The sequence below is a fragment of the Danio rerio genome, chromosome 4 (genome assembly GCF_052040795.2).
Source record: "Danio rerio strain M-AB ecotype USA chromosome 4, GRCz13ab, whole genome shotgun sequence".
Classification (NCBI taxonomy): Eukaryota; Metazoa; Chordata; class Actinopteri; order Cypriniformes; family Danionidae; genus Danio; species Danio rerio.
Window position 1 is genome coordinate 63,679,554 of NC_141024.2, and position 27,855 is coordinate 63,707,408.

At 36.3% G+C, this 27,855-nt stretch overlaps 4 protein-coding genes and 1 non-coding gene across 8 annotated transcripts in view; 2 read left to right on the forward strand and 3 right to left on the reverse strand.

The window, feature by feature from the left end:
- The window catches only part of LOC137489757 (protein NLRC3-like), a 407,221-nt gene that overhangs the window by 343,577 nt on the left and 35,789 nt on the right, over positions 1-27,855 (forward strand). The gene's annotated exons all lie outside the window — the stretch shown is intronic.
- LOC148682312 (uncharacterized) overlaps positions 1-27,855 on the reverse strand; it is a 342,019-nt gene that overhangs the window by 264,638 nt on the left and 49,526 nt on the right. The window lies entirely within an intron of this gene.
- LOC137487276 (uncharacterized protein K02A2.6-like) overlaps positions 1-27,855 on the reverse strand; it is a 252,759-nt gene that overhangs the window by 161,771 nt on the left and 63,133 nt on the right. Inside the window, exon 2 of the mRNA XM_088650070.1 lies at positions 1,955-2,486. The gene's annotated coding sequence lies outside the window, so the exon portion shown is untranslated. The remainder of the gene's footprint in view (positions 1-1,954; positions 2,487-27,855) is intronic.
- Positions 217-290, forward strand: trnat-ggu (transfer RNA threonine (anticodon GGU)). The gene has a single exon. It is a non-coding gene; the product is annotated as a tRNA-Thr (tRNA).
- The window catches only part of LOC110439496 (uncharacterized), a 484,284-nt gene continuing 459,369 nt past the window's right edge, over positions 2,941-27,855 (reverse strand). The window contains exons 1-3 of one of the 4 annotated variants that reach the window (XM_088650312.1): positions 24,778-27,752; positions 24,008-24,187; positions 2,941-8,229 (exon numbers count right to left, since the gene is read on the reverse strand). In XM_088650312.1, coding sequence (XP_088506438.1) covers positions 6,773-8,229; positions 24,008-24,187; positions 24,778-24,910 — 1,770 coding nt within the window. In that variant the 5' untranslated portion in view covers positions 24,911-27,752 and the 3' untranslated portion in view covers positions 2,941-6,772. Of the gene's footprint in view, positions 8,230-24,007; positions 27,753-27,855 lie in introns of those variants that run through there. The other 3 variants (XM_087249994.2, XM_087249995.2, XM_088650313.1) reach the window with 3 other exon arrangements.

Sequence of the window (27,855 nt, forward strand, 5' to 3'; positions counted from 1 at the left end):
GGATGTTTAGCAGTCGGTGTCTTAACAAAACTCAAATCCTTAAGAATGCTGCACGTTCAAGAGGGCTTTGGACGATGGCTTTATAAAGCATAGTGTGGTAATGCCTAACCAATTGGACTTTAATATTTCAAGTCCAGACATTCACACATGCAGCGCTACCGTTGTCAGTTTTTTTTTTTTTTCCAATTAAACAATTAGCCCCTGTCAAGGTTGTTTGGCGCTGTGGCTTAGTTGGTCAAAGCGCCTGTCTGGTAAACAGAAAATCCTGGGTTCGAATCCCAGCAGTGCCTTGTCTGCAGTTGGCTGTTCTTTCATGGGCCCGAGAGTACTAAAAAGTGCTTTCTGTGCAACAGTGCTAGAGGCAGCAGAGCACTTAGGCTCTGTGGCGCAATGGATAGAGCATTGGACTTCTAGGTTGTGATCAAGCCATTCAAAGGTTGTGTGTTCGAGTCCCACCAGAGTCACAAGCTTTGTTCTTTTTCTTCACTTAGTTAAGGTGTGGTGCGTTTCTAACATTTTAGGCATCTGTCCATCCTGTTTTGCTTCTTTCTTTCATTGCGCAGTGCAGGCTCAGATACTAGGGGTACTCTACAATGAAGCCGATGACTTAATTGAGCTGTTTTAAATAAGGGAGATTAGAAAACGGTGTAACCATGTATCCATGTGAAGAAGTTTAATGATGAAGTCAAAATACAGCTGAAAGAAACGAATAAGAAAATTTAGTGATTTTTAAGTTAGCTTATAAAAGTATATAAAAAGTGTATGGGCAACTAGTTGAACCGAAATGACGTAGAACTAATTAGTAACCAAAAGAAAATCATAAAAATGATTAGAAAAAACTAAGTAATAAACAGTTGAGAAAATTAATTTTCAAAAGTAGTGTCAAATTCAAAAACTGATTGATTATTAGTGAAATACTTAAATGGAGGATTATAAAATTAGCCAGCGTAGTGAAGAGGTAGTATGTCGTTGAGCAATTAAGAGAAACACCTAGACAAGATCATATGCAGTCTGTTTTAGAAATTTTATTTAAGCTAAATTTTAAAGAGCCCATATTATACATGAAATAGGGTCATATCTTGGTTGTAAGGGTCTCCAACAACAGTTTAATATGCATGCAAGGTCAAAAAACACTTTCATGGTCTTATAATCTGCATTTATTTTTACCTAATTATCCCAGCGACTCCTGTATGAATCGTTCAGTGATTCATTTGTTCCCAAACCCCTCCTTAGCGCGAAGCTAATCTGCGCTGATTGGACCGATGACAGTCTGTCGCGATTGGTCGACTGCCTTCAGTCAGAAGTGAAATGGCCAATAGCTAATCAGCAATTTAAAAAGTAATCACAGTTCATACACGCTAGATAGTGTAGGCGTGGATTTTAGCTGCCACACACACACAAACACACACACACACCTCCGGACGAGAACGCTCCCGCCCGCACCCGCCAGGTTTTAGCCTTAGAACACGCCCCGTATTCTGCCCGCCGCGCCCGATCCCGATAAAGAGCGGGGGAGAACAAAACCGAAAATCTGTATAAACACACACACAGCACCAAGCATAAAGCTCTCTCTCTCTCTCTCTCTCTCTCTCATACGCGCGCGTGCGCACTAACACACAAGCACCAAGCAGACACATCTTTCTCTTTCTCAGGCAGCCCGCTCCCGTCCCAAATCAAACCCGTTACCGACCGCTCCGGCGATTTATTCGGAAATTTATTCCCGCGCGCAGAAATCTGGCGCGGGGACAGCCGCGGGTATGCACACCTCTAACGTTACCACGGAGCTCCATAAACAAAGCAGCACGCGTCGCGTTTTTAACGTGACTTTGCACGCGATAAGAGAATATAGCCAGTTAACCTGATACAGTACACTCGGTTACAAGTAACAAAACACAACTAAATACATTTGCAAGCTAGAGTCAACGAGGCAACAACTTTAACCGCACGTACTTACACTTGAGAAATGGAAGAAACCCATCCTGATGTCCATCAGTAAGTTACTGATCCTTCCTTTAACAAACGCAGATGAAGTATTCTTTGTAGCATGTAGTTTCCAGAAGTTTCCAGTAGTTTCCAACTGCTTGGCTATAATGCTGAGGTTTCATCTTTGGGTAGAGACTCAATATATCCATCTGCAATGTGACTTCAATCGACCGGCATGTTTGTGTGCGTGTGTTTGTGGGTGTGTGTGTGTGTCTGGGTTACTGCGTCAGAGGGCGGGGCCTCAGGTTTGAAATCTCCCGGGTTTGCGCGTGCACGTGAAAAACTTTGTTTCGTTCATACGTCATGGCGAAACACCTAATGAGTCGGTATCAAGGCGACTCGTTTGAAGCATTATGAATCGACTCTTTTATAGATGAATCAACAGTTTTAAACACTGTATTCTTACAGATTTAAGCCTTAGCTGGATACTTCACTTCACTTAGAGCTGTGTTACACACTACATGGAGGGGAATTTTCAAAAACCCATAATATGGGCTCTTTAACTGAGTTATAAACATAGAATTTAATTTGAATATAATTTTACAAGTAAGCAACAAACAAAAGAAGATTGTGTTTAGTTTTTGATTTAGAAGCAATTAAGGAGAATAGATTTTAAAGCTGAGGTTAATAGTGTTTGCAGAAATATGGTCATACTGATGAAAAAATGTAAAGTGATAGATTTTTGAATTATCAGAGAGAGTGGTGTTGATTAAGCATGTTGATGAAATTTTACTTGCAGAAAAAGAGTAGACCCCTAATTGATTGGGAAGCAGTTGTTATGACATTTATATGGAACTAGATTTAAAGGAAGTAAGTAAAAATTATAGGGGATTAGATAACACGCCTCAATATTAGGATGAGTGGTGTCTGAGATAAGTGGAGTCAGATCGCCAAATAAATAAGCCATTTCAAATAACTGTAAACTGGTGAATGTAAAACACATGGCAATAAGACTAATATGAATTATAGACTTTAATTATATTTAGAGATATCAGAAACTGCAAGAGAAGAATGAGGGTGAGGTTATAATTGATTATAGAGATATGGGAGAACAGGTGAATGAAAAGATATGTGCTAGTCATGATTTACAGCTATAATGAATGGCTGGAGGAGTGGCCAGCAAGCAAGGAGGACAGTCAGACAGTGATGAAGTGTTTAATGAAAGACGATCTAGAAACAAATACATGTTGAGTAAGAATTAGAGTGGATAATGATAAACACTGAAATATTGAATATTTTAAATTGCAGCAAGTAATGGGCCTGAAGCAAGAAGTAGGCATGGTGTAAGACTAATAATTACAGGGAAAGGTAGAGAAAATGGATACAAATTTGAACATAATTGGCAAAAATCTGTGCACAGACCAAACTGAATTGGATAAAAATCATGTTGAGGGGTATTAGTTTGTTATGGAACAAAACAATGGAATTAATGACTTTTGAATTGTTTACAAGACTGCAGTTCCGGGGACCTGGTGCAGCTTTGATGTGCAGTGGATCACTTATGTAGAGATTATATAATGACAAATTAACAACCTTATTACCGATATTTCTAAACAGGTTGCTGAAGATGTGAGGCTGGCCGGATTAACTTGACACACAACATAGGGGTGTAAAACGGCCTGGAGCTAGGCCCAGGCCGAAAGGGGGAAAAAACAGAAAAAGGGGATATCTGACTAATTGGAGTGTGTAAGCATGTATTGGTCTGGGAGCTGAACATGCTGCAACACCAATGCATGAGGCCAACTGTATATTAGATACAGGCCAACACAAAAAGGGGAACCAAAAACCATGTTAAATTCTAAAATAGAAAGAGAAAATAAGACTGATTTACTAGCAGATGACAATCTGACAGAAAGTGTGTGATTAAGTTTGTATGGACGTTTCCCAGAGATGGGTTGCAGCTGGAAGGGCATCCGCTGTGTAAAACATATGTTGGATAAGTTGGTGGTTCATTCCACTGACTCTGGGGACCCCAAATTAATAAAGGGATTAAGCCTTAAAAAATGAATGAATTGGACAAATTAGAATGGAAAAATTTTAGAAAAAAATATATAATAAAACACAATCACATTTTAAAATAATTTTATTTTACACACGTTATTTTTTTTAATTTTTTTTATTCTTTTATTTTAGACATGTTATTTTTTTATCTTCTATGTAAAGGACATTTTTATGATTTTTTATTATCTTTTATTTTTAAGAAATTTTTATGCTTTTTATATTTTATTTTAATGCCTTTCTAATGCTTTTTTAATCTTTTATTTCAAGACATTTGTATGTTTTTTCATAATGTTTTATTTTAAGACATTCAATGTTTTTTTAATCTTTTATTTTGAATCTTTTATTTTAAGACATTTTTAAAATTCTTTTATTTGAACACATTTTTGAAGATCATTTTATTTTAATATTTTTGAAGATCATTTTATTTTAAGCCATTGTTGTTTTTGAACCTTTTATTTGAAGAGATTCTTAAGATTTTTTATTTTTATTTTAATCACGTTGTTGTGTTTTTGATTTTCCCATTTTAAGACATTCAGAAAAAAAAAGAAAAAAATTAGTTTGAATATGTTTGAATTTTGATTTTAATAATTTGGTGACGAGTTTCATTTCCTTTTGATCAGATTTTATTTTTTATAAGTTGGAGTTTAAATTTCTATCATTTGTTACCCTTTTTATTATTTTCATTCATATTTTAATTCTAGTAATTTTGGTGGGGAAGAAAAAAAACCTTTATTGATAAAGTGTATAAGAATGGAAAATTTTAATTATGGGATAATTAGAAGTTAATAAGAGTGTTGGGAGTAATAAGCCTAAATATAGCAAGTATAAATCTTATTAAAAGAAGATATCGGAGTGACTTCAAGAGGGAAGAGACTGCACCACCGAAGAGGAGAACCAAGAGTATGGAAATTATAAACTGAATCAAAAAAAGTTAAAAGAAATTGAGTTAAAAGGGGTTTTGGGCATCATCTAACATAATGAATGAGCACTATGATGTTAACGATTATTTTGAATAAGTGGTAAACAAAGATTTAGGCAAAGGCCTGCAGTAATGACAGTTAAAACATTTGTGGGGATTAGATTATCTGTTTTTGTTTTTGTCTGCTCCAATGAGGAGCAGAAAAGGGGGATTGATGTAAAATAGGAATCTTTTTTTAGTATTTTTGTCTCTTTTTCTTTTAAACAAACAATAATTTGTATTGGTCATGTAGGGGTCATATATTAACTGAACTTCTAATGTTGTGTGAGATGCTGTGCATACTAATTAGCATTTTTGCAGAAGAAGATAGATGCGGGTCCAAAATTAAATTTAGCTCTGCAGAAACTTCCTGTCTGAAGAGAGGTGTTAAAACTGAACACAGAAAGATGTATGCTTTGTTGTTGTGCAGAGAATTCGTAGAAAAAGAGGAAGTATGTGGAAGGTGTGGCCAATGGAGGACTGAACAATGACTGACAAATGACGTTACACCAAAACTCCACCTGTTAAGATCGGTTGTGTATATATGCTGGAGTCAGGAAATGTATGTTAGTTGCGAACCTCTTGAATGTAATTCTTGTATTGCATTGAGGTAATGTAACCCAGAGCTCTGTCATCGAATGATTCAATTGTATCCAATAAACTACTAATATTTTTAACATTGAAGAAAAACCTCTCCTGACCTTTTCTCTTGAACACGCATGGAATTGGCTAAAAATTCCAACAATGTATAAAATAGAATCCCTTTATGTCTTCCTAGCAGTATGTTACTCAATGACTCGAGTCTTGGTGTGCTTTAATCGTTCAACTTGTGTTGCTGGTCAGTTCAGTTAAATACCATTCTTCCTTAAAACGATTTAAAATGTCCATTATCGGTGAATCAACTCAAGAAGTTTTACTAGTCTCTCAGAGTTCCTTGTGAGGATCTGTCAGGGTTTACCCTTCTTTCAAACGGAGCTAGTGTTGTCTCTTTAAAATTTAATTTCAAATTCTTTTCTTCGATGTCACTCCAAACTTTGCCAAGATCTTTGTTTCTCTTTCCCAGAGATTCTTATAATAGTTTCTTCTTTGCTGTTTATTAGTCCTTTTTCTTTCAGATCTCTTGATGCCTCCGTTGACATCGTTGGATTTTAAGGTCCATTTCGTCAAGTGACAGTTCGTTTTGATAATTGTTTCCACAAAGTCTTGAATACTATTCTCTAATCCCATCTGGGATTCCAAAAATCTGAATATTATTTCTACGGGAGCGTGTTTCTAGATCTAAGTTATTCTTGTAAGTTTTCTTGAATTTGGATGGTTTGATCAAGAATTTCTTTCATCTCAGCAATGTTCTCCTCCAATTCTCCAACTCGCTGCTCCACTTTGTTGACCTTTTCTGCTGTTGCGTTTAGGTCCGTAATAAGGCCATCCAGTTTTTGATTGACTTATTGTTTAAAGTAACTTATTTCCATTTTCACATCTTTTGCAAGAGAATCTTGGAAGGCAGTTAAATCAGATTTAATATCCATCTGGAAAACTTTGATGTCCATATGTTTTACTGCAATGCCATCCTGTCCGTCTCAAATTTTTCATCTGATTTCTCTTTTTTTTATTCAATGGTTGTTTTGTCCTAGCCTTTTTGTTTTTGTCTTCCTCCATGTTATTTAAATATGGTTTAGGTTATCACATATGATGTAAAAAGGAGGATTACTACCAGTGTGTATGGGAGTGCTTTTTCTATGCTACTACATGTGTCGACGCCATACTGGAAACAATCCCATGTGTTTCTTAAGCTGCCCCGAATGAGTGAAACTCTGTACACACTGATCATGTCTACGGTTTCTCTCCAGTGTGAACCCTCTCATGTGTTTTCAGGGTTCCTGAGTGAGTAAACCTCTTACTGCAGAGTGAACACTTGTACGGTTTCTCTCTAGTGTGAATCCTCTGGTGCCGTTTCAATTCTGCAGCTGTAATAAAAGTCTTCTTACACTCCAGGCACATATACTCTCTCACACCAGTGTGAATCTTCATGTGTTTTTTAAGGTGTGATGAGTGGGTGAAACTCTTCCCACACTGAGTGCATGTGAATGATCTCTTTCCCATGTGGATCCTAATGTGTTTATTAAGGTATGATGATTGGTTGAAACTCTTCCCACACTTAGTGCATGTAAATGGTTTTTCTCCAGTGTGGATATTCATGTGTCTATAAAGTGATGATAATTGGCTGAAACTCTTCCCACACTGAGTGCATGTGAATGGTTTCTTTCCAGTGTGGATCTTCATGTGTCTATAAAGCGATGATGATAGGCTGAAACTCTTCCCACACTGAGTGCATGTGAATGGTTTTTCTCCAGTGTGGATCCTCATGTGTTTATTAAGGGATGATGATTGGCTGAAACTCTTCCCACACTGAGTGCATGTGAATGGTTTCTCTCCAGTGTGGATCATCATGTGTTGATTAAGGTGTGATGAGTGGCTAAAACTCTTTCCACACTGAGTGCATGTGAATGGTTTCTCTCCAGTGTGGATCCTCATGTGTAGATTAAGATTTGATGATTTGTTGAAACTCTTCCCACACTGAGTGCATGTGAATGATCTCTTTCCAGTGTGGATCCTAATATGTTTATTAAGGTATGATGATTGTCTGAAACTCTTCCCACACTGAGTGCATGTGAAAGGTTTTTCCCCGGTGTGGATCTTCATGTGTCTATAAAGTGATGATAATAGGCTGAAACTCTTCCCACACTGAGTGCATGTGAATTGTTTCTTTCCAATGTGGACCTTCATGTGTCTATAAAGCAATGACGATAGGCTGAAACTCTTCCCACACTGAGTGCATGTGAATGGTTTCTTCCCAATGTGGACCTTCATGTGTCTATAAAGCGATGACGATAGGCTGAAACTCTTCCCACACTGAGTGCATGCGAAGGGTTTCTCTCCAGTGTGGATCATCATGTGTTGATTAAGGTGTGATGAGTGGCTAAAACTCTTCCCACACTGAGTGCATGTGTATGGTTTCTCTCCAGTGTGGATCCTCATGTGTAGATTAAGATTTGATGATTTGTTAAAACTCTTCCCACACTGAGTGAATGTGAATGGTTTCTCTCCAGTGTGGATCCTCATGTGAGTCTTTAGTTTGCTTTTGCTAGCCAAACTCTTCCCACACTGAGTGCAGGTGAAACAACTCTTGTCTCTCACTTTTAAAATACCATCAGTCTCTAAATGAGTTTTGTCCTCAATTTTGACATGATGTTCCTCTTCTTTACTCTCCTCATAGTCTTCAATTAGGTCTGAAATAAAAAAAAGTTAAGTTTTTAGTAAATCATTAAAACTCATCAAAAGCTGAAGTGAAAAGGCACTAAAACATTGACTACACAAACCTTAATTTTGATGCACATTTAATGTAAAAACATAGCAGATCATATTTAGATTGATCTTGTCATATCAACCTCCTGGGGTCCATTACACACATACATATTTAAGCGTATTCTTATATGATTAATCCCAGATCATTTTTGGTCAAATTGATGAGACATAAATTTGTTACGAGAAAAAATACTTGTTACGAGAAAAAAAAAAAGAGTGAACTCAAGAAATGCAGAAAAACAAGTCTTTATTGAAGAGTGAGTCCCAGAAAAAGCAAATATCAAAGTAAACAAGCGGTTGGGTGAGCGCTGAGGAAATGCCGTGGGAAAAACAACAACCAAACACTCGCTCACTAGCAGTCCTGGAAACAAATACAGGGTGAGAAAAAAAATAATATGCACACTAACGATTGATAACCCTGGTAGGAGGCGACGTTCCCTGAAAGTTCCCTAAATGTAATAAAAGTCCAGAACCTTTACAGAACATTAGGGGTGTTCTTAATACGTTCTCTTTTAGTCATAAAATAACGTTCCCAGTATGACTTTAGGAAGACTTTCTGTTGTGGTCATTCTGTGGTCACATAATAACGTTACAAAGAGCACTCCCGCAGCACTAATTCTAATAGCTAGTGCTCGTGGTCTTAAGATTCAAAAGCAAACGCGTAAAACGTGTCTTCGATGTTCATCGTGCTCAAGAATGAGTATTATAACTGTAGTGTAGCGTAAAACTGCTTCATTCTGGAGGGTTTGAAAAAAACAGACTCGTCTCTGGGAGTCGATTCCTTTCTTCGAGTCGATTACAGCACAATGTAAATTGAGGAATCGAGAAATCGACTCTTTTGGAGTCGACTCCCTAATCCCTAAGCAATGGCGCTCACTCAATCTGGCTGTCAACAAAGCTGCTCATGCGGCTGCTTTTGCCAATTTCAGGTAAATTTAGTCCTTAAAAGCACTCGAATATTACATACAAATGTTCCCGACTCTTTTCTTACTGATAACTAACATTTGTGTTGAATATTTATTTTATAGTGATGGTTAGAGTCTGGAAGAAGTTCGTCAGCGCCTTATAGAGTTGGGGTCGAGTCCACCTTTGTCGAGTCCAAGTCAAGACCAAGTCCTTAACCAGTCGAGTACAAGTACAAGTCCAAGTCCGAGTCCAAAAGGGGTCGAGTCGGACTTAAGTCCGAGTCCTTAACATCCGAGTCCGGCCGAGTCCAGAAAGTCTTAAAACTCATTTATTAATTTTTCTTTTGGCTTAGTCCCTTATTTATCAGGTGTCGCCACAGCAGAACGAACTGCCAACTAGTCCAGCATATGTTTTACGCAGTGGATGCCCTTCCACCATTCACCCATTCACTCTCATTCACACTCACACACCACGGCCATTTTAGTAAATTAAATTCCCCTATAGCGCATGTGTTTGGACTGTGAGGGAAACCAGAGCACCTGGAGGAAACCCACACCAACACACGGAGAACATGCAAACTCCACACAGAAACACTCCTGGCCCAGTCGAGACTCGAACCAGTGACCTTCTTGCTGTGCGGCAACAGTGCTAAGCATTGAGCCATGGTGCCACCTATGTAAAAAAATGTAAAATAATAATAATAATAAATCAAATATATTTTTCTATTAACAATTAAACTGTTAAATGAATATTTTAAACTTTTGGTACATTTTTACAAAATGTCTTGTATTTTTTTGTTAGCTTGCTTCAAATTAAAATGAAAATTGGAGGATATATGTAGAATTTTTATTATTTTACAAGACTCGCACATTTGACATTATTCTCATGCCACTTTCTCACATTTTTTGTTGAAATTACGCTTACATTACCAAGGCAACAATGCGGTTTTTTTTTACAATAATTCCAGAGAACTTTGTTATCAGCCCCAGTGTGGAAAATGAAACCATATTCATGCCGACTTACCCAGATCTGCACAGAACATAAAGGTTCAGCAAAGAGAGACCATTCGGCTTCACCGCTGTCTTAACAGGGAATTAACAGTTAGAAGAATTTTGTTTTAAATAAACAAAAAGTGAATAAATAGCGGGGGCGTTTGTTTGCAAAATAAAACCAGTGGGAATCAGACTGAAAAAAAAGTCCAGTGCAGATTTCTATAGGCTCATGATCTGGGTCTATCTGTTAATGATAGCCTGAAACAAGGGTTCTCAATTAAAAGGTCCAAATCTGAATTTTTTTATTAAGGTCAAAGCAAAGGTATGAAACAATTGATATTACATAACTTGTTTTTAATAAACATCCATAAGATGCAGCACGGTGGTGCAGTGGGTAGCACAATGGCCTCACAGCAAGAAGGTTACTGATTCGAGCTGGCTTAGGGCAAAATAAACACATACTTATCTGTTCATTCAACTTTGAACTGTCTATTCTCTTCATCAATTCTTTTCAGTGAGGCAGACATCTTCTTCCGTTAAAAATTATTGCTTTGCTGCAGTGTGTTAAAACAGACGAGCATGCACGATTATCCAGCATGATCATAATTAGGCCCGGCCCTAACCAATTTGGAGCCCTAGGCAAGATTTCAGGTGAATTCCAGTAAATTCCACTGCAAGTGTACATATACTCATAAGACACTTATTAGCTTTGTCTTGGACATTCTTTCATTTTAATAAAGCAAGTGTACATTCAAAATACTTCGAAGTTTTTGCAACTCTGGGACACCTCGAAAATATATGCAGCGATTATGCATTGTGAAACCTGTGTAGGTTTTACAAGTGGACAAAACAAAAATTAAAACAATATGATGATGATCTTATTTTAACTAAACATGCTATGAAGCAGAAAAGGATGAAGAGTCAGGCAGGTAAGATTAGGCTTAAAACAGTTCACAATTCAGGTCTAAAAAGACAACAGTTAATTCTCATTCATTCATTCATTTTCTTTTCGATTTAGTCCCTTTATTAATCAGGGGTCGCCACAGCGGAATGAACCGCCAACTTATCCAGCATGTTTTACACAGCGGATGCCCTTCCCTTCATGTGCTATGGTCAATTTAATTCATCAATTCACCTATAGTTTTTGGACTGTGGGGGAAACCGGAGCTCCTGGAGAAAACCCACGCAAATACAATGAGAACATGCAAACTCCACACAGAAACATCAACTGACCCAGCCGTAGCTCGAACCAGCGACCTTCTTGCTGTAAGGCGACAGTGCTACCTACTGCGCTACCGTGCAGCCCACAGATAATTCTATAAAACATATCTTTTTGTATCTTATGGAATTGTCAAATTCAGTTCTTTAATATTCTTGCAAAAGATTTCTTAAATGATCTTAATACATCACTCCAGTTGTGTCTTTGTGTTCCAGTTACATTTAGGACAAATTTCTGTTATTTATTTAGAATATTAATTGTATAATAATACTAGATTATTAAAGTTCGTCGAGACAAACTTTAGGCTGGCTTGAGAAAGTCTGTTGGAAATAGTTTGTTTAATTTAAACAGTTTTAAAAAGTATGAAAAGATGATAGATAGATAGATAGATAGATAGATAGATAGATAGATAGATAGATAGATAGATAGATAGATAGATAGATAGATAGATAGATAGATAGATAGATAGATAGATAGATTAAAGCAGTTTATAGATGGATGGATGGATAGATAGATAGATTAAAGCAGTTTATAGATAGGTAGGTAGATAGATAGATAGATAGATAGATAGATAGATAGATAGATAGATAGATAGATAGATAGATAGATAGATAGATAGATAGATAGATAGATTAAAGCAGTGTATAGATAGGTAGATAGATAGACAGATAGAAAGATAGATAGATAGATAGATAGATAGATAGATAGATAGATAGATAGATAGATAGATAGATAGATAGATAGATAGATAAAAGCAGTTTGAAAAAGGATAGATAGATAGTTTTGAGGTCACAAAGTTAGATTTATTATGAAGTCAATGACAGTCTTTTGCAATTAAAGTCTATGGGACAGTTGTTGCTAGGGTGCAGTATCTGGTAGTTAGGGTGTGGCTAGAAAGTTAAAAGCTCATCAGTTATTGGCAGTTTGGTAGTCTGAGTTAAATGAGCTCAGCCACTAGTCTGTAGGACAGTCTGATGCAGAGTTATGAGCTCACAAAGTTTGATCCCATGTTAAGTCAATGAGAGTCTTTTGAATGGAAGTCTATGGGACAGTTTCTAGGGTCCAAAAGTGGTTGCTAGGGCGTGGCCAGAAAGTTAAAAGCTTATCAGTTATTGGCAGTTAGGTAGTCTGAGTTAATTGAGCCCAGTTAGAAGTCTGTGTGACAGTCTGATGCAGAGTTATGAGGTCACAAAGTTTGGTCCAATGTTAAGTCTATGGGATTTTTCCAACGGTCCCGGGATGTTTTTCGGAAAATCGAAAGTCGGATCAGTCGGAAAAGATATGGCATACCGAGTCAGAATAGTTTAGTCTAGTGTGTGTTTGGTGGTCATTAGAGATGCGCGGATGGGCTATTATTTCATCCGCAACCGCATGACAAAATTCATCATCCGTCCGCCATCCATCCACAGTAACATTTTTGACCAATTTTTAAAACCGCACCCGCCCGCCATCTGCTGATTGAGCTCTTTATTTGAATGGCTTATTCCTTTTTATTATTAAATGAATGTTTCTTTATTGATCATTATAGAATAGAGAATGACTTTAATGTAGACATGCAGTTAATCCAAACGTGCAAGTCATTAATTGACGACGCTTTGAAGTGACGCTAAAGATACGAGGACGTGTCTTTTCACTTGATTCGATTCCTCGGCCCTTGAGTCTTTTCCTTGCGTCCTGCCTTCGTAACGTTATACGGTGGGGTGGAAACACGAGGAAAGAAAGCAAGGAAAGGAAACGAGGATGCACAAATAAGAAATGAGAAGCTCCCGAGCTCTCAGAATATCAGCAGTGAACTCAGTCTCCAATCGGCGCACAGGGACAAAAGTAAATAAATAGCCTAAATTAAACGCACTGTACTATACAACTTTTTTATTGTAGCCTAATAGAAAACGCATTGACACATAATTTCAACATGCTGCTATTTAGTCTACTACTAAATGCCTATTTCACTTATTTTTTAGTAAATAGATAGAATTATAAGTAATTTTCATTAGTTTACATTTGTTATCCATAGCAACCCCAAAAACGTACCTGCTTGCCTTGCACATCTAATTAATGGGCACAGTTTTTCGACTATTTTTTTTATTTATTTATTTATTTTTTGCTGTGGATGTTATTGAGCTTGTAGAAATCGGAAACAACACCAGTTCTGCGACACAGATGAACCTTTATTGATATCTCTATCAGACAATACCTATTTTATTTGCCAAAAGAAACAACAGGCAGTAAAAAAAATATTAACATAAATATCTTAATGTAGGCATAGGCTATAGTCGCATGCTTTGGCAAACAGTTGAAATTTTTTTTAATAAAAACGTCACAATTAGAAATTAAATTAGAAAAATAGATATGCCATCCCTCTTTAAGCGAACATAAAGTCTGACCAGGCTAAAGTGCATGTATGACAAGTGCCCCAATAACCCATGGACTAAGGATCATCCCCATTCCCCTCAAACCTGCGAGATACTTCGAACATAACGAAATACTACGCCATTAAAGTTGCGACAAAGAAATTCTGGCAAAATAACCTTAGCCTCGAAACGTAAAAGCGAGGCCAACATGTCTAGAATAGAATAGGCTAAACCAATATGAACGTAAAATTATCAGCTGACCGAACTCAAAAGTTTATATTGAACATATGTGTAGCCTAAATAACATAGGCTAATTGGTTTAATATGCCTGACCTTAGGTCTAGTTTGATTTTTTCTTGGCACAATGCAGGAATAAAACAGCATCTGTGTCAGGATTCAGACGGGAGCGCCTGCATAGCCACTATAATGCGCCCTGCTGCACTGAAGGAGCGCTCGCTCGCAGCACTTGTTGCTGAAATGCATAGAATTCTCTTGGAAAGGTGCTGTAGTCGTGGGAATGACTGGCCTTATTTCTCCCAAAAGGAAAGTAGATTTTCCTCTGCTGATCCGTCTATACGGAAGTTTGTAGAGGAATACTTCTGTACTTCATCCAGAATTAGTGTATCTGATTCCTCCTCACATTCTGTGAAATCAGTCCTAGGCTTTTTCGTTGGTGCGCCAGCTATGCCTATAAAAACAGTACAACCGCCCGTCAACCGCCCGAATTTAATTAAAATATTATTTTTTCGTAACGTCATCCGCCCGATCCGCGGTTTATCCGCGAAGTCCGCGGCTATAACCGCCAACCGCGCATCTCTAGTGGTCATAGCTCGAAGGCTCTAGGAGGAGATATATTTTGAATTTTAGTCTCAGAAGAAGAAGAATAATAAATAAAAATAATAAGTTTAAATAGGATTTCAGTAGTCTGGCTTGTTTCTCAAGCCAGCCTAATTAATCATAATAATAATAATTATATACATGAAACAATTGAGATGATTATGCAATACACATATTCTTTCACTCTGTCATTGACTACATATAAATAGAATCAGAAATGTGTCATTATCAGATTCTCTCTTGCATTTTCAACATGTAGGGCAGATATATACTGCTGCTCACAATCAGTAATGTTTATTCTCACACAGAAGACTCACATTGTGGACCTAATCTCTCCAATGTCTCTCATCAAAATATTACCTGAATATAAATTTTTACACAAATTCAAAGTCAAACCTCATTCTATCTTTAAAAAGATTAAATTATTGCTTGAATTTGTGGACTTAGTCCAGTGATTATCCATTCTGAATGCTGTCTGGATTTGAATATAACTCTACATTAAATTCATTTGTGCTTATATTGACTTAATATAATATGCAACTCCAAGCAACATTATTACAACGTTTTTGCTATTTCATCATTTAATTACTGTAATTTTACACAATCTTGATACTCTCCTAACCCTACCCTCAAAAGCAGAAGCTGATCTGGGATCTGGGATGAGTTTATTATACGGAACGCGTCCGTCAGTCAGCATGTAAAGGCTACACTGATTCAGAAATGTGATGATCGACGCACATCTTTAATGGAAGTGAATGCAGACATTTTTATATTCATTTTAACGTGCTTTTAAGCCAAAATAAAGTGAAAGCACAATTCTCTTGAACAGCTCTTGCAGTTCTATCGCATTTGAGATCGCTGTGTACTTTCACTTTTCATAGAAAGATTAAGCATAAGTATTGGAAAATGAATCGGGATGATAGCGGGATGTCATTATAAGAGTCACACAGGAAAACTTTGAATATTACGGAGTCCGGATTTGAGAAGCCCTTGCCTAAATCAAGCGCTGAACGCATATTTCTCTGGCTCAGAGCCAAAGCGCAAAACGTTATTTGCGGATATATTGACACCAATATAAACAACAAAACAGTATGTTTTAACATCATACCTACAATATGAATGTACAATTCAAGTAAATAAGCTCTTACCTTTTTTTTTTTTTTCTTTCAACATATCGGTAGAAGACAAATTATTGCTGATTTTAAAGACATTATTGTTGTAAACCTAGCCACGTACGCATTGTGTGATTATGGCTATTTCTGGTTACACGTTTAAGGTGATGACGTGCTGCTGCTGCCTGCTGGTATGGTGCGGTGGCGTAAATAAAAGCTAGCATGCAGCCAGAGAGAGTCAAGTCAGAGTAAAAGTTTCCCCAAGTCCGTGACAAGTCCGAGTCCAATCAAAACTGGACTCGAGTCCGGACTCGAGTCCAAGTTCGAGTACCACAACACTAGTGTTCACACATTAAGTACATTGTAACAAACTATGAATTCCTGTGTAAATACATATTAGTTGAGGCCACTTAATATAAAGTAGGACCCATTAAAATGACAATACTACCAAGATTTATGTTTCTATTTCAGACCGTGATTGTTTTTATTCCCAAGTCAGTTTTCAAGGAGTTGAATAATTGTATTTCTACGTTTTTATGGGATAAGAAAATTCCTCACATGAGAAAGGAATTCTTGGAAAGAAAGAAGGAAGAGGGTGGATTGGCAATGCCAAATTTCTTTTACTATAGGGTATATGCTAAGCTAGTGTTGTTCCCATACTGATAAACTTCCGGTGACCTGTTATTGTGATTATTTTTTATTTTTATTATTTTCTTTTACAGCATCGATGTTGTAATGTACTTAATGTAATGTAATTAAAATACACTTAAATAAACTTTGGCATTCATTTAGTTGTTCAAGCGTAAAACAAGACAAAAGGCCTTTTACTCGCATTCACCCATCAGAATCAGCAGGCTAGCGCAGAAGTTCCATTGAATATACTTGGGTAAAATAAAAGCTCATATTATAAAGACATGGCGGGGAAAAATTGAATTTAATGCAGTGCTTCTTGTACAATCTGAGACCCACTTTATATCGGATAACACTCGGCCAGTGGAGATTGCTGACTTCTAAAGAAAGCAGACCTTAAACACGCAGATTTTTGCATTGGCGTACAGTTTACCGAAAGCGCTTAACACAGGCTACTGGCAAATTAAAAGTCCTACTAGCATGCTTCGGCATATACCCTATTATTGGATGGCCATTTTACACAAACTGATTATAGAAACACTGTTCTGGCTTTCCAACATCTGTATTAATGAGGCCCCACTTTGGTTACTGATGGAACAGCACACGTCTAATCCAGTGTCTTTACGCTTACTACTTTGTGCTTCGATTCCAGTGAGTAAACAATATTCTACAAATAACCCAGTTATTAATGGATCACTCAGAATATGGTCACAATTTAGACTTCACTTTAATAATAAACAAGCATTGCCTTCTGCTCCTATTTTGTTCAATCCGATATTGCCTCCCTCTTATAGATTCAGCATTCGAATTCTGGTCTAGGAAGGGAGTTAACTGTGTAAAGGACCTGTTAAAAGATGGCATATTTATCTCATTTCAACAGTTAATTATTTTTTTTAGGTACCTTAAGGTCTGTAGTTCCATTAAAAAACACTTCTCTCCTTCACTGAACCAACCAGAATCATGCTGGATAGATGAATTGGTAAACATGGACTCATATCAAAGAGGTATGATGTCTATTTTTTTTTTTAAGTGATCCAAAGAACTGCCTCCTTTTCCCTAAATTGTATAAAGCAAAAATGGAAAGACAAACTGGGACTAAAAATATCAGATACAGCCTGGCAATATGCCATAGAACTGGTACCCTCATCTTCTGTATGTATTAGACATGGTCTTTTTTTTTCAGTTTAAGGTGCTTCATAGGCTTCACCTTTCTAGGAGCAAGCTGGCAGAAATGTATCCAGGGTCAGATTCATCTTGCCCCAGATGTGGTTTGGAGCCAGCAGATCTGATGTTCTGGGGATTCCCTAAATTACATACATTTTTGGGCCAATATTTTTAGATAATTTTCATCTATATGTAATAAAGATATGGATCCTAATCCTTTGACCTCAGTTTTTGGTACAATGCCAGAAGAAATGTACCTGTTAGCTAATCACATAGAAATCATTGCCTATTCTTCTTTATTGACCAGACACCTGATTCTTCTCAAGTGGAAAAAAACAAACCCACCATCCCACAAACATTGAATTTTAAAAGTGTTATCACATCTTTAACTCGAGCACCTTGAGTACACCATCCGAGGCTCTACAAAAAAGTTTTATGAGGTTAGGCAGCCTTTTCTATTCTAGATTAAATGCTCAGGGGTTATTATATCCTAGGTGAGAGTTTATCCCTAATTTCCTAATTTGTTTAATCTATTTTTATTTATTTTATTTATTTAAATTTTTCCCTTTTTCTTTATGGGGTATGAGTATGTCTGTAGCTATGTATTATGTTAATTTATTGTTCAATATGTGTGTTGTGGAAAAATTGAAGACTTTTGAAAAATCTATAAAAATATTTGAATACTAAGAATGTAAGCAGAACAAAATAGATTTTAGAATGAGTAATAATCCCATTAATTTAGTGACAGTACATGTCCCTGTCGAAGGTCTGTGAATTTAGGATAATTATTCATTAAAGCAGGGATTCCCAAACGTTTTTGTTTCGGGACCCACCTAGGCAAGTAATTCATTCTTAAGACCCACCATAATATTTTAATATGGAAAAATGGGTAAAAAAAATCCATTCAAAGCGGTCAAAAATATATGGCTGTGGCTTTTTGAATTTTTGCGATTTGAAATGCACAAAATGAGGCTCAAAGTGCTTTTTTTTGGAATGCTGGCTGTAACTGATCTTTTTTTTTTTTGTTGAAAAAGATACACTTCTTTTTTTAAAAGAGAATATGATCAACCTTTGATCAAGCCCCTTTGTTAATGTTAGAATGCAAAGATCTAAAATGAAAGCATTCGACTACTTTATTAACTGTTTGTGCTTATTTAAGAGAAAATTAGTAGTGACCCTCTCAAGGCAGGCGTTGCAGATTTGCAACGGTTAAAAATTAACCACCTTATTACTCCAGATACATATTTTATGAGTTTTTCCTACTCAGAAGTACCACTGCAGGACTTGGTTGTCCATATGCAACCAACAGTTTCCCCACTTGCACACCAGATGTCACAAAAGACAAAAACTGTTTCTTGGAGTACCACATGACAAAGTGACTTGGACACAATGAGGATTTGAGATATTGGATTTAGATCCCATATTGTTTTTGTTGTTGTTCTGCCACTAAAAAAGCAATTTGTTACATTGTTTGAAAAGTTGTATATAAAAAGTTATTGTTCATATCATATTCAGTCGACAGTGTCTAATTACCACACTGGGCCAATGTTGCAAATCTGCAACATCTCAGAACGCCTTGCATGTGAAAGTCTCTCTAAAAAAAGTCAGGATTCTATTGTACTACCCCATATGATAATTTTACCCAAATATCAGATTTTTCCTGTCTCTAAAACTTCATTTGAGCCTGAGAGGGTTAAAATGAAACACGCAGGACGAAGCAAAAAAATAAATAAAAAGACAGAGTTCTACCAGCTAAACGCAGATTGCAAGGGCTCAAACGGAGCAGTGCTCTTAATGTCGAGCGAAACATAACCAGCTTTGTCTTTTTGTAGGAAACACACTTTAGATATTTTTAGGGTAAGAGGTTTTTGAGTTATTGCCATCAATCGTACTGGTTTTAATTCACCGCAATGTAAATATAGCTGCAGCTATGTGACGTTGCGCGACCCACATTTGTTCACTGTGCGACCCACTAGTGGGTCGCAACCCACAGTTTAAAAACCCCTGCATTAAAGGACAAGCCATTTTCCTTTGTGACTTTGTTCTTTGTGTGACTGAAATGTAGGCAATAGCTCTTTCTATCCAAAAATGTGAATCAAATTTATTTGCAAAACTGGAATATCGCATAAAAAATATGCAAATACATCAGTGTTTCCGGGCGACGAGGTGGCGCAGGTAGTTTAAGCCTGGACTGGGTCAGTTGGCAATTCTGTGTGGAGTTTGCATGTTCTCCCCGCGCTCATGTGGGCTTCCTCCAAGTGCTTTGGTTTCCCCCACAAGTTCAAAAACATTCTGTATAGGTGAATTGGGTAAGCTAAATTGTCCATAGTGTATGAGGGTGAATGGATGTTTCCCAGTGATGGGTTGCAGCTGTAAGGGCATCCACTGCATATAAACGGCCTGGGTAAGTTGGCGGTTCATTCCGCTGTGACGACCCCTTATTATTAAAGGGACTAAGCCAAAAAGAAAATGAATGAAAGAATCAGCGTTTCCATTTAATGAATCAAAGAGATTAAACTAGTCACTTCCTGATTAACTGAAGCCAAATCTCAACAGTAAAAACAGAATTTACTGCGGTAGGAAAAGCTACATGAATCTTTTCTGTTTAATAAATGACATTCACCTCAGAGGACAATGTCAGCACACAATGAACACATGGTGAAGATTTAGTCCATGTTTTTTCTAGGCCTACATTTCAAAAGTTATGTGCATCATGATGTTTCCATCAACTGATGTTTTAATGCTCATAGCCTATCCAAAATGCATATAAAAATAGGTGGCTGGAAATGTAAGGCTAAGCGAGAAATACTGCTTCATCTTTTTAAAAAAGAAAAGGAGACCAATAGAAACTCAAAACTGAGTTTAAAGAATAAAACCTGTTGACCAGGTTAGGTTCACAGAGTACGTTACCAAGTTACCTCTCTTTCAGAAACAGGCTTGACTTACCCTGCTTTCTCGAATTTCACAAACTTGTCATTTTGAAACACAAAACCAAGAGTTTCTCTCATTTCGGGGTTAAAATGCCCTGAGTTTTCACTCAGCCTCCTTTCTGAAATGGGGCCCTGATCTCATTTGCTATTGTTTTAGAGCTTCAGTTGCCTATTGGAGAAATGACTAGGACTAATAAACGGCTACTTTCTCCACAAACAAATGTGTTCATGACTATACATACAAAGAAAAATAATAAAATTAGAAAATATGACTTTGCAACAGGGGCGAAGCAGTGGCACAGTAGATAGTGCTGTCGTCCCACAGCAAGAAGGTCACTGGTTCGAGCCTCGGCTCAGTTGGCGTTTCTGTGTGGAGTTTGCATGTTCTCCCTGCCTTCCCATGGGTTTCCTTCGGGTGCTCCGGTTTCCCCCACAGTCCAAAAACATGCGGTACAGGTGAATTGGGTAGGCTAAATTGTCCGTAGTATATGAGTATGTGTATGATTGAGTGTGTGGATGTTTCCCAGGGATGGGTTGTGGCTGGAAGGGCATCCGCTGCATAAAAACTTGCTGGATAAGTTGGCAGTTCATTCCGCTGTGGCGACCCCCGATTAATAAAGGGACTAAGCCGACAAGAAAATGAATGAATGATTGACTTTGCAACATCAAGCAGCATTAAGCATGGATCATGTGATGGCCAGTGTGGTGTATGTTTTGTTAATTTTGTTTTGTTTTGAGTTTAAGGTACCGTGCTGCAGTGTCGACGAGGAACGGAGTTTCTGGATGTAGTACAACAAACTAAAGGGCAGACGTGCCGCCAAGTGGCATCTATTGGTTCCGCCAATCGATACCATTGGCTTAATGGCTTGGAGGGAGAGCTGATCTTTAGTTTAAGTTCATTAATGATTTGCAGTGTTTGTTCAGATTTATATTTAGTTTTGCTTCATTTAGAATTTATTTAACTAATATTTAGATTTGTATTTAGATATTTGACTTAGTTTATTGTTGTTGTCTGTTTTTGTCTCCCCCTTCTTGTTTACTGTGGACTAGTCCCTCTGGTATAAATGTGGTCAGTCTTGTCATTTCAAGGAGTTCTGTTTTTGGTTTATTCATTATTAGTTTGGTTTGAACTCAGTTTTGTTTTCTTTGTTTAGTTTATTGATTTTTCAATTGATTTAATTGTTTCATTTATTTATTTTTTGAGTTTTTGAGAAATTTTTTGACTTTATTAAAAATATTTTTTTTTAAAAATCTACTTTTTGTATGCCCCTTACTATAGTGCTGGCTCAGTCCGTCACAGACCAGTATAAGATTCTGACGATGTGATAAACTTGACTAAAAATATCATGATTTCTCAGTACTGTGATTACCATTTATAAATATATTCTTTTTAAATGTCTGGTTAAAAAACCTAAACTTTTTTTTCCCCTTTGAACACAACATATTTTCTCTTGAGAAACTTTGAAAGTATTTTGGAGCAGTAAACATGTCCGGCTAAATAATTCAAATTAATTTTTTACTATTTAAAACAGCATCTTTGGATATATTTTCTGCTGGAGACACTGTTGTCCTGAAAATCTTCAAACAAAATGTAAAAAACGTAACGATGGTACAGCAAAAATATTGGTTTTAAAACTTTTTTTAAACCGCGGTATACCTTGAAAACTGTCATTGTCCCATGCCTAATACCGTCCAATGGCGGCACCTGCTGGTACGAGAAGAATATGGTCAATACTGACAAACTTTACACTAAAATGTTTGCATATCATCAGCATGCTGTAATCCATTTCTTAAACAGCAAAAGTCATTTTAGACTAGTTTGTTGGCCAGTTGTAGTCAGTGCAATGCTAAACGTTATTGTTCCACTATAAATTGTTAGCTTTGCTTCATGTCGTCCCTCAACAACATCATATAGTTTAGAATACTGTACAATGTTTTATAACAGTTAATTATTTTAGTGTCCATTTCATTCAGAATATTTAATATTGGGGGCATCCAAGCTTTCTGACATAAAGAAATTTTTCAAATGGCCCAGATGGAAAAGATTTTAATTTGCCCTTTCAAAAAATATATATTTTTATTTAATTATACAAGAACAAATGAATAATGAAAAAAATACAATATTTTCGATATTTTTTAACAAAAGCTCTAGTTGTATTGTTTTGTAATTGTTTTTCAAAATAACCTTTAAAAAATTATTTAAAAAAATTTACAAATATTTTGAAAAGTTTTAAAAACTATAATAAAATAAATCTATGCAAGTCGATATCCTCAGCAGGAAATACATGGAGCTTATTTAAACAAAAGTTATTGTGAGAAAAAATAATTAAACTATTATGATAAATAGAGTTTAAATTTTTTATTTAAAAAGGTAATTTTAAGTTTTATTGAGATGGATTGTTGGTGATTTTGGACAGGCTGAGTAGCAAAACATGAATAGAGGAAAATGTAGACTTGTTAAAAAAAATAAATAAATAAAGACCTACAACACAATACTTTAGTAAATGTAAGACTTTTTAAGGCCTAAAATTTTTATTAGCCCTGGTAATTAGGTATTATAATAATAATGTAATTCTAACAGTTTAACCGCATAAAGAAGTTGATGAAAAAAGGGAATTGTGATCAATGTGACATGCAAATGGAAAGTACTATACCAACACTATCACTGTAATAGCAGATATCTTCTATGATATACTACTATACTGTAGGTCAAATATCGACAGCTCAGTTATAGTCATTCATTTTCTTGTCAGCTTAGTCCCTTTAATATTCCGGATGCCCTTCCAGCCGCAACCTATCTCTGGGAAACATCCACACACACACACTACGGACAATTTAGCCTACCCAGTTCACCTGTACCACATGTCTTTGGACTGTGGGGGAAACCGGAGCACCCGGAGGAAACCCGCGCGAAGGCAGGGAGAACATGCAAACTCCACACAGAAACGCCAGCTGAGCTGAGGTTCAAAACAGCGACCTTCTTGCTGTGAGGCGACAGCAATACCTACTGCGCCACTGCCTCGCCCTCATCTCAGTTAAACTTTTTCAATTTATTGTTTTTATTTATTTATTTTATATATTGCCAGTGCTCAAGGCCGCTTTACTAACAGTAGAAGAACAAGGAAAGCAATAACCTTAAGAAGGTAGAGAAAATGGGAGACTAATAATACATAAAATAATGACAAAAGACATGAGAACAAGTAATGAATGAAACTCATTCCTGTTTATCAATGAGTGCTTATGTGCATTTAGGAGAACTAGGCAGCACACTCAGGGCTGCAAGATGGATTTAATTATAGAGGTAAAGTTGGCTTTATATTCGCACATTCAGACTTTCCCCTTAATAATATAATTTCATAAAATTATTTTTGCAAACTCTAAATAGTGAAATCAAATTAGCAGTCAATGGCTATCAAAGTACAACATTGTTCACAGTCAAATGCTGTGATTTCAAGTTATACTTTCATGCTATAAACAATATAGAGACTCCTAAATGAACGAATGTGTAAAACCAACTTTACCTCTATATGACTGAGTTGGTCTTTGAGAATGAAAACTAACCTGTTTGTTCCTGCAGATCTTCCTGTTTGACTGAGAATGTCTCTTCGATCTTCACATCTTCACTCTCCTCTTTAATAAACGCCATCTTTATAACAGTGTGGAGATCAGTCGCTTCAGCAGGAGTTTTTCTCTGTTTGGACACTTTATCCTGTTTAAAACGAATAAAACAATAAAAATGCCCTGTTTAAAAATAGAGGTAAAGTTGGTTTTATATTTACACATTCAGACTTCCCCCTTAATAATATAATTTCAGAAAAGTATTATTTGCAAAATCTAAATAGTGAAATAATATAAGCAGCTAATGACTATCAAAGTACAGCATTGTTCACAGTCAAATAAACAGTGTTAATGTTGTTTTCAAGTCATACTGGCATGCTAATTCCACTCGAATATTCAAAGTAACATGGTAAACAATATAGAGACTTCTAAATGAACGAATGTGTGAATATAAAACCAACTTTACCTCTATTGTTTAAAATAGATAAAACAATGAACAGAAACAAAATAACTTCTCTTCAACACTTGCTTCAACGGTTTCTTTATATGAGAGTAATAAACAAAAAGTTTCTTTAGAACACTTATTACACACTTTTCTGTTACTTTATTCAAACAATAGCCCTCGGTTACTGAGAATAAAATAATACTACGTTGAATAAAGGATTAAAATATTTCCAACAGCAGGAACATAATTTAGCATCGTATAACAAACTAAAACCTTCGAACTTTAACTTTAAATCGATTTATATATGTGTAAACATTTTAAAACAAACCTTTCTCCAGTTGAATCACAGCGCTGAAGCGGCGCCGCCTGATGACGTCACACGCCAAAATAAAAGTCTTTTCTTGTTTAGCTTTCTTGCCACTTACTTTTGCAGTCATGACTTTTTGATATATTTCTCCCATGGTTTTTACTTTACACTATATCTGCTTTCTCTCACACAAACCTTAAATCTAAACATTTTCTTAACTTTTTTAATCCACTTATGATGACTTGTATGTCTGCAACACATTACTTCCTATTAATATCTGAGTTTTCCCAGAGATGGGTTATGGCTGGAAGGGCATCCGCTGTGTAAAAACTTGCTGGATAAGTTGGGGGTTCATTTCGCTGTGGCGACCCCAGAATAATAAAGGAACTAAGCTGACAAGAAAATGAATAAATAATATCTGAATCCAAATCTCATCCTTATAATTATAACCTCTTCTTTTCTATTTCTACAACATCATAGGTCTATATAGAGTTTCCTTTTTTCCACATGAATTGTCGTCTCTTGTTATCTGTGTTCCACGTTTCCTGCCATTCTTTAGCAATATCTTCAGTAATAATATTTAATTTACCTTTACTTACAGAAGCATTAAAGGGATAGTTCACATAAAAATCACAATTATGTCATTTACTCATCCTTTACTTGAACCAAACCTGTTTGAGCCTCTTCTGCTGAATGCAAATGAAGAGAATACGGAGGCAAAAACAGACATGGTTCAGCTGTTCTCATTTTGGACCTGGCTGCTTTTTTCAACATTTTCTTGCACACAAAATGTTCTTGGAACTCGATTACAATTGAACCACTAAAGTCATATGTCACATGTTTTAAAAATGTTTTTGGTTCCTTTTCTGGACTTTGAGCATCTCGGCACTCTTGCTGTCTATGACAGATGAAGGAGCTCTCTGACTTCATCTAAAGTGTCTTCATTTGCGTTCTGAAGATGAGCAAAGTTCTCAGGGGATTAAACAACAGGTAGAGGGACAATCATTCTTGAGTGCTTAGTGTACACTGTAAAACACGCCTCCCATCATTGCTGATATACAGCCTACAGCCACATTACACTGCTTCTTTTTAAAATGTATTTATTCATTTTTAATTGCAATAACAACTGGCCATTACAACAAATAGAAATACAAAAACTGATAGAAGGCTACATCGCACTGCTACTCAGGTGATATTACTCATGTATTCATTTATTTTTATTATTTTTATCAATCAGGAGTCAGAGCGAATGATCTTCAAGCTGCTACCCATTACTGGGAAACATGCATACACACTCATTCACACTGCATGCATACCGCATGTCTATGGACTTTGGGGAAACCAGAGCATCCGGAGGAAACTCACACGAACACGGGAAGAACATGCAAACTCCACACAGAAATGCCAACTGGCCCAGCTGAGGCTTGAACCAGCAACCTTCTTGCTGTGAGGCGATCGAGCTACCCACTGCACCACTGCACTCACATGTGTAATTATTTGAGGTAAACTGGTATTAGTGAAGAACTTTGCTTACAAATGGTTGTTATTTGTTAAACAGGTCAAATGGCATCATTCAGATGTAGCGATCTGGAGAATCAAGCATGTATTGATATAGACACTATGCTTATTTGTCTTAAGAGATGTAAGGCAGGTCCTGTTCATGTAATATGTTCATGTAATAGTCTATCAAGTTGGTATTGGCATGAACAGCTATACATGTTAACGGGTTTCTTATATGTAAAACGATCCTATTCAGTTAATGATCAGGCAGCTATTACTAAAGATGATTGCACACAATGATGAGCCATTTATTTAAATGAATATGTGACACAGATATTTAAATTTCATTGTTACAAACAAGTTAAAGGAGTAAGTGCAGTTGTTGTTTTATGTCATGTTCACTACTGTAATAAACACCATGGGGAAAAAAGAAGTCTGAGAAATGCTGTAGTTGGTGTAGGTGGAGCAGGTTAATCACATTAACAGTTCTGCATTTTGTAGTTATAAAAGTGAACTCTTGTCATTGAATTATTCTGTATAAACTGCCTATACAATAATTTAACTTGAGATGTAATTATTTTCTGATTATAAATATTTAGATGCATCACAGTATGTGATAGCTTTACTGTGTTAAAAGGAAAAGGTTTGTCACATGGTATCTTATATATGCTTTTGTGAATGTCTATGCATATTTGTTTGCACAAACACAAGTGATAAATAGAGGGATAAACATCTTTAATACATACCAGGTGAATAAGAGGCAAAAAAGAAAAAAAAAATGGCACAGAAACAAGTTACATTTTAATAGTTAAAATCTATAGACATTTTTGTAAGTAAATAATTGATCTGTTAAGAGTGTGTTGACTATTACAAAAGTCAGAAATGAGCTGCAGGTGCTTTAGGAGAAATAAAGGACTCTAAACTCACACAAAGAACAAGTTCAGTGATAAATAAATGACTAAAACTCTGCTAATAGTTAGCTCATGTCAATATATTGACTAAACCTAACATGAATAAAACTTCACTGTAAAGTTTAGAAATTGTTTCTTTCAACGAATGATAATATATCACAGTTTAATAGTATACATCTTCTATCACTATTATATAAGTGAATGTAGTTGTGTGTATTGAGAAATCGGTATGAATTGAGTCTTCAATGCTCATTTGCATCTTTAAACAAAGACTTCAGCCAAGAGACTGAGAAGCTTCTGCAAAAAAAAAAAAAACACACAACTCTTGCATACCTTTTAACCAGGCTTGGGAAAAAATTAAATGAAATGTGTTACATATCATAAGTGTATCAACATTAACTACAAAATGCAGCAGCCAAAATAAAAAAAGCTTTCATCAATAGTACTATAAAACAACAGCAGCAAAACAAATAAAGATGGCTAAAGTCAACTTATTTTCCCAATACATCATTATTTCTCTGTAAAACTGATTTGTAAAGCTGCTGAACTTCCCATCCCCCACTGTATGTGTCTTGAGTCTTCACTGCTCCCCATTGCTCATTTGCATCTTTATACCAGCATTAATGGGGGCCAATTGAGTCTTATCCAATCACATTCCAGATCCAGTATCTCAGCAGGGTTGCATCTA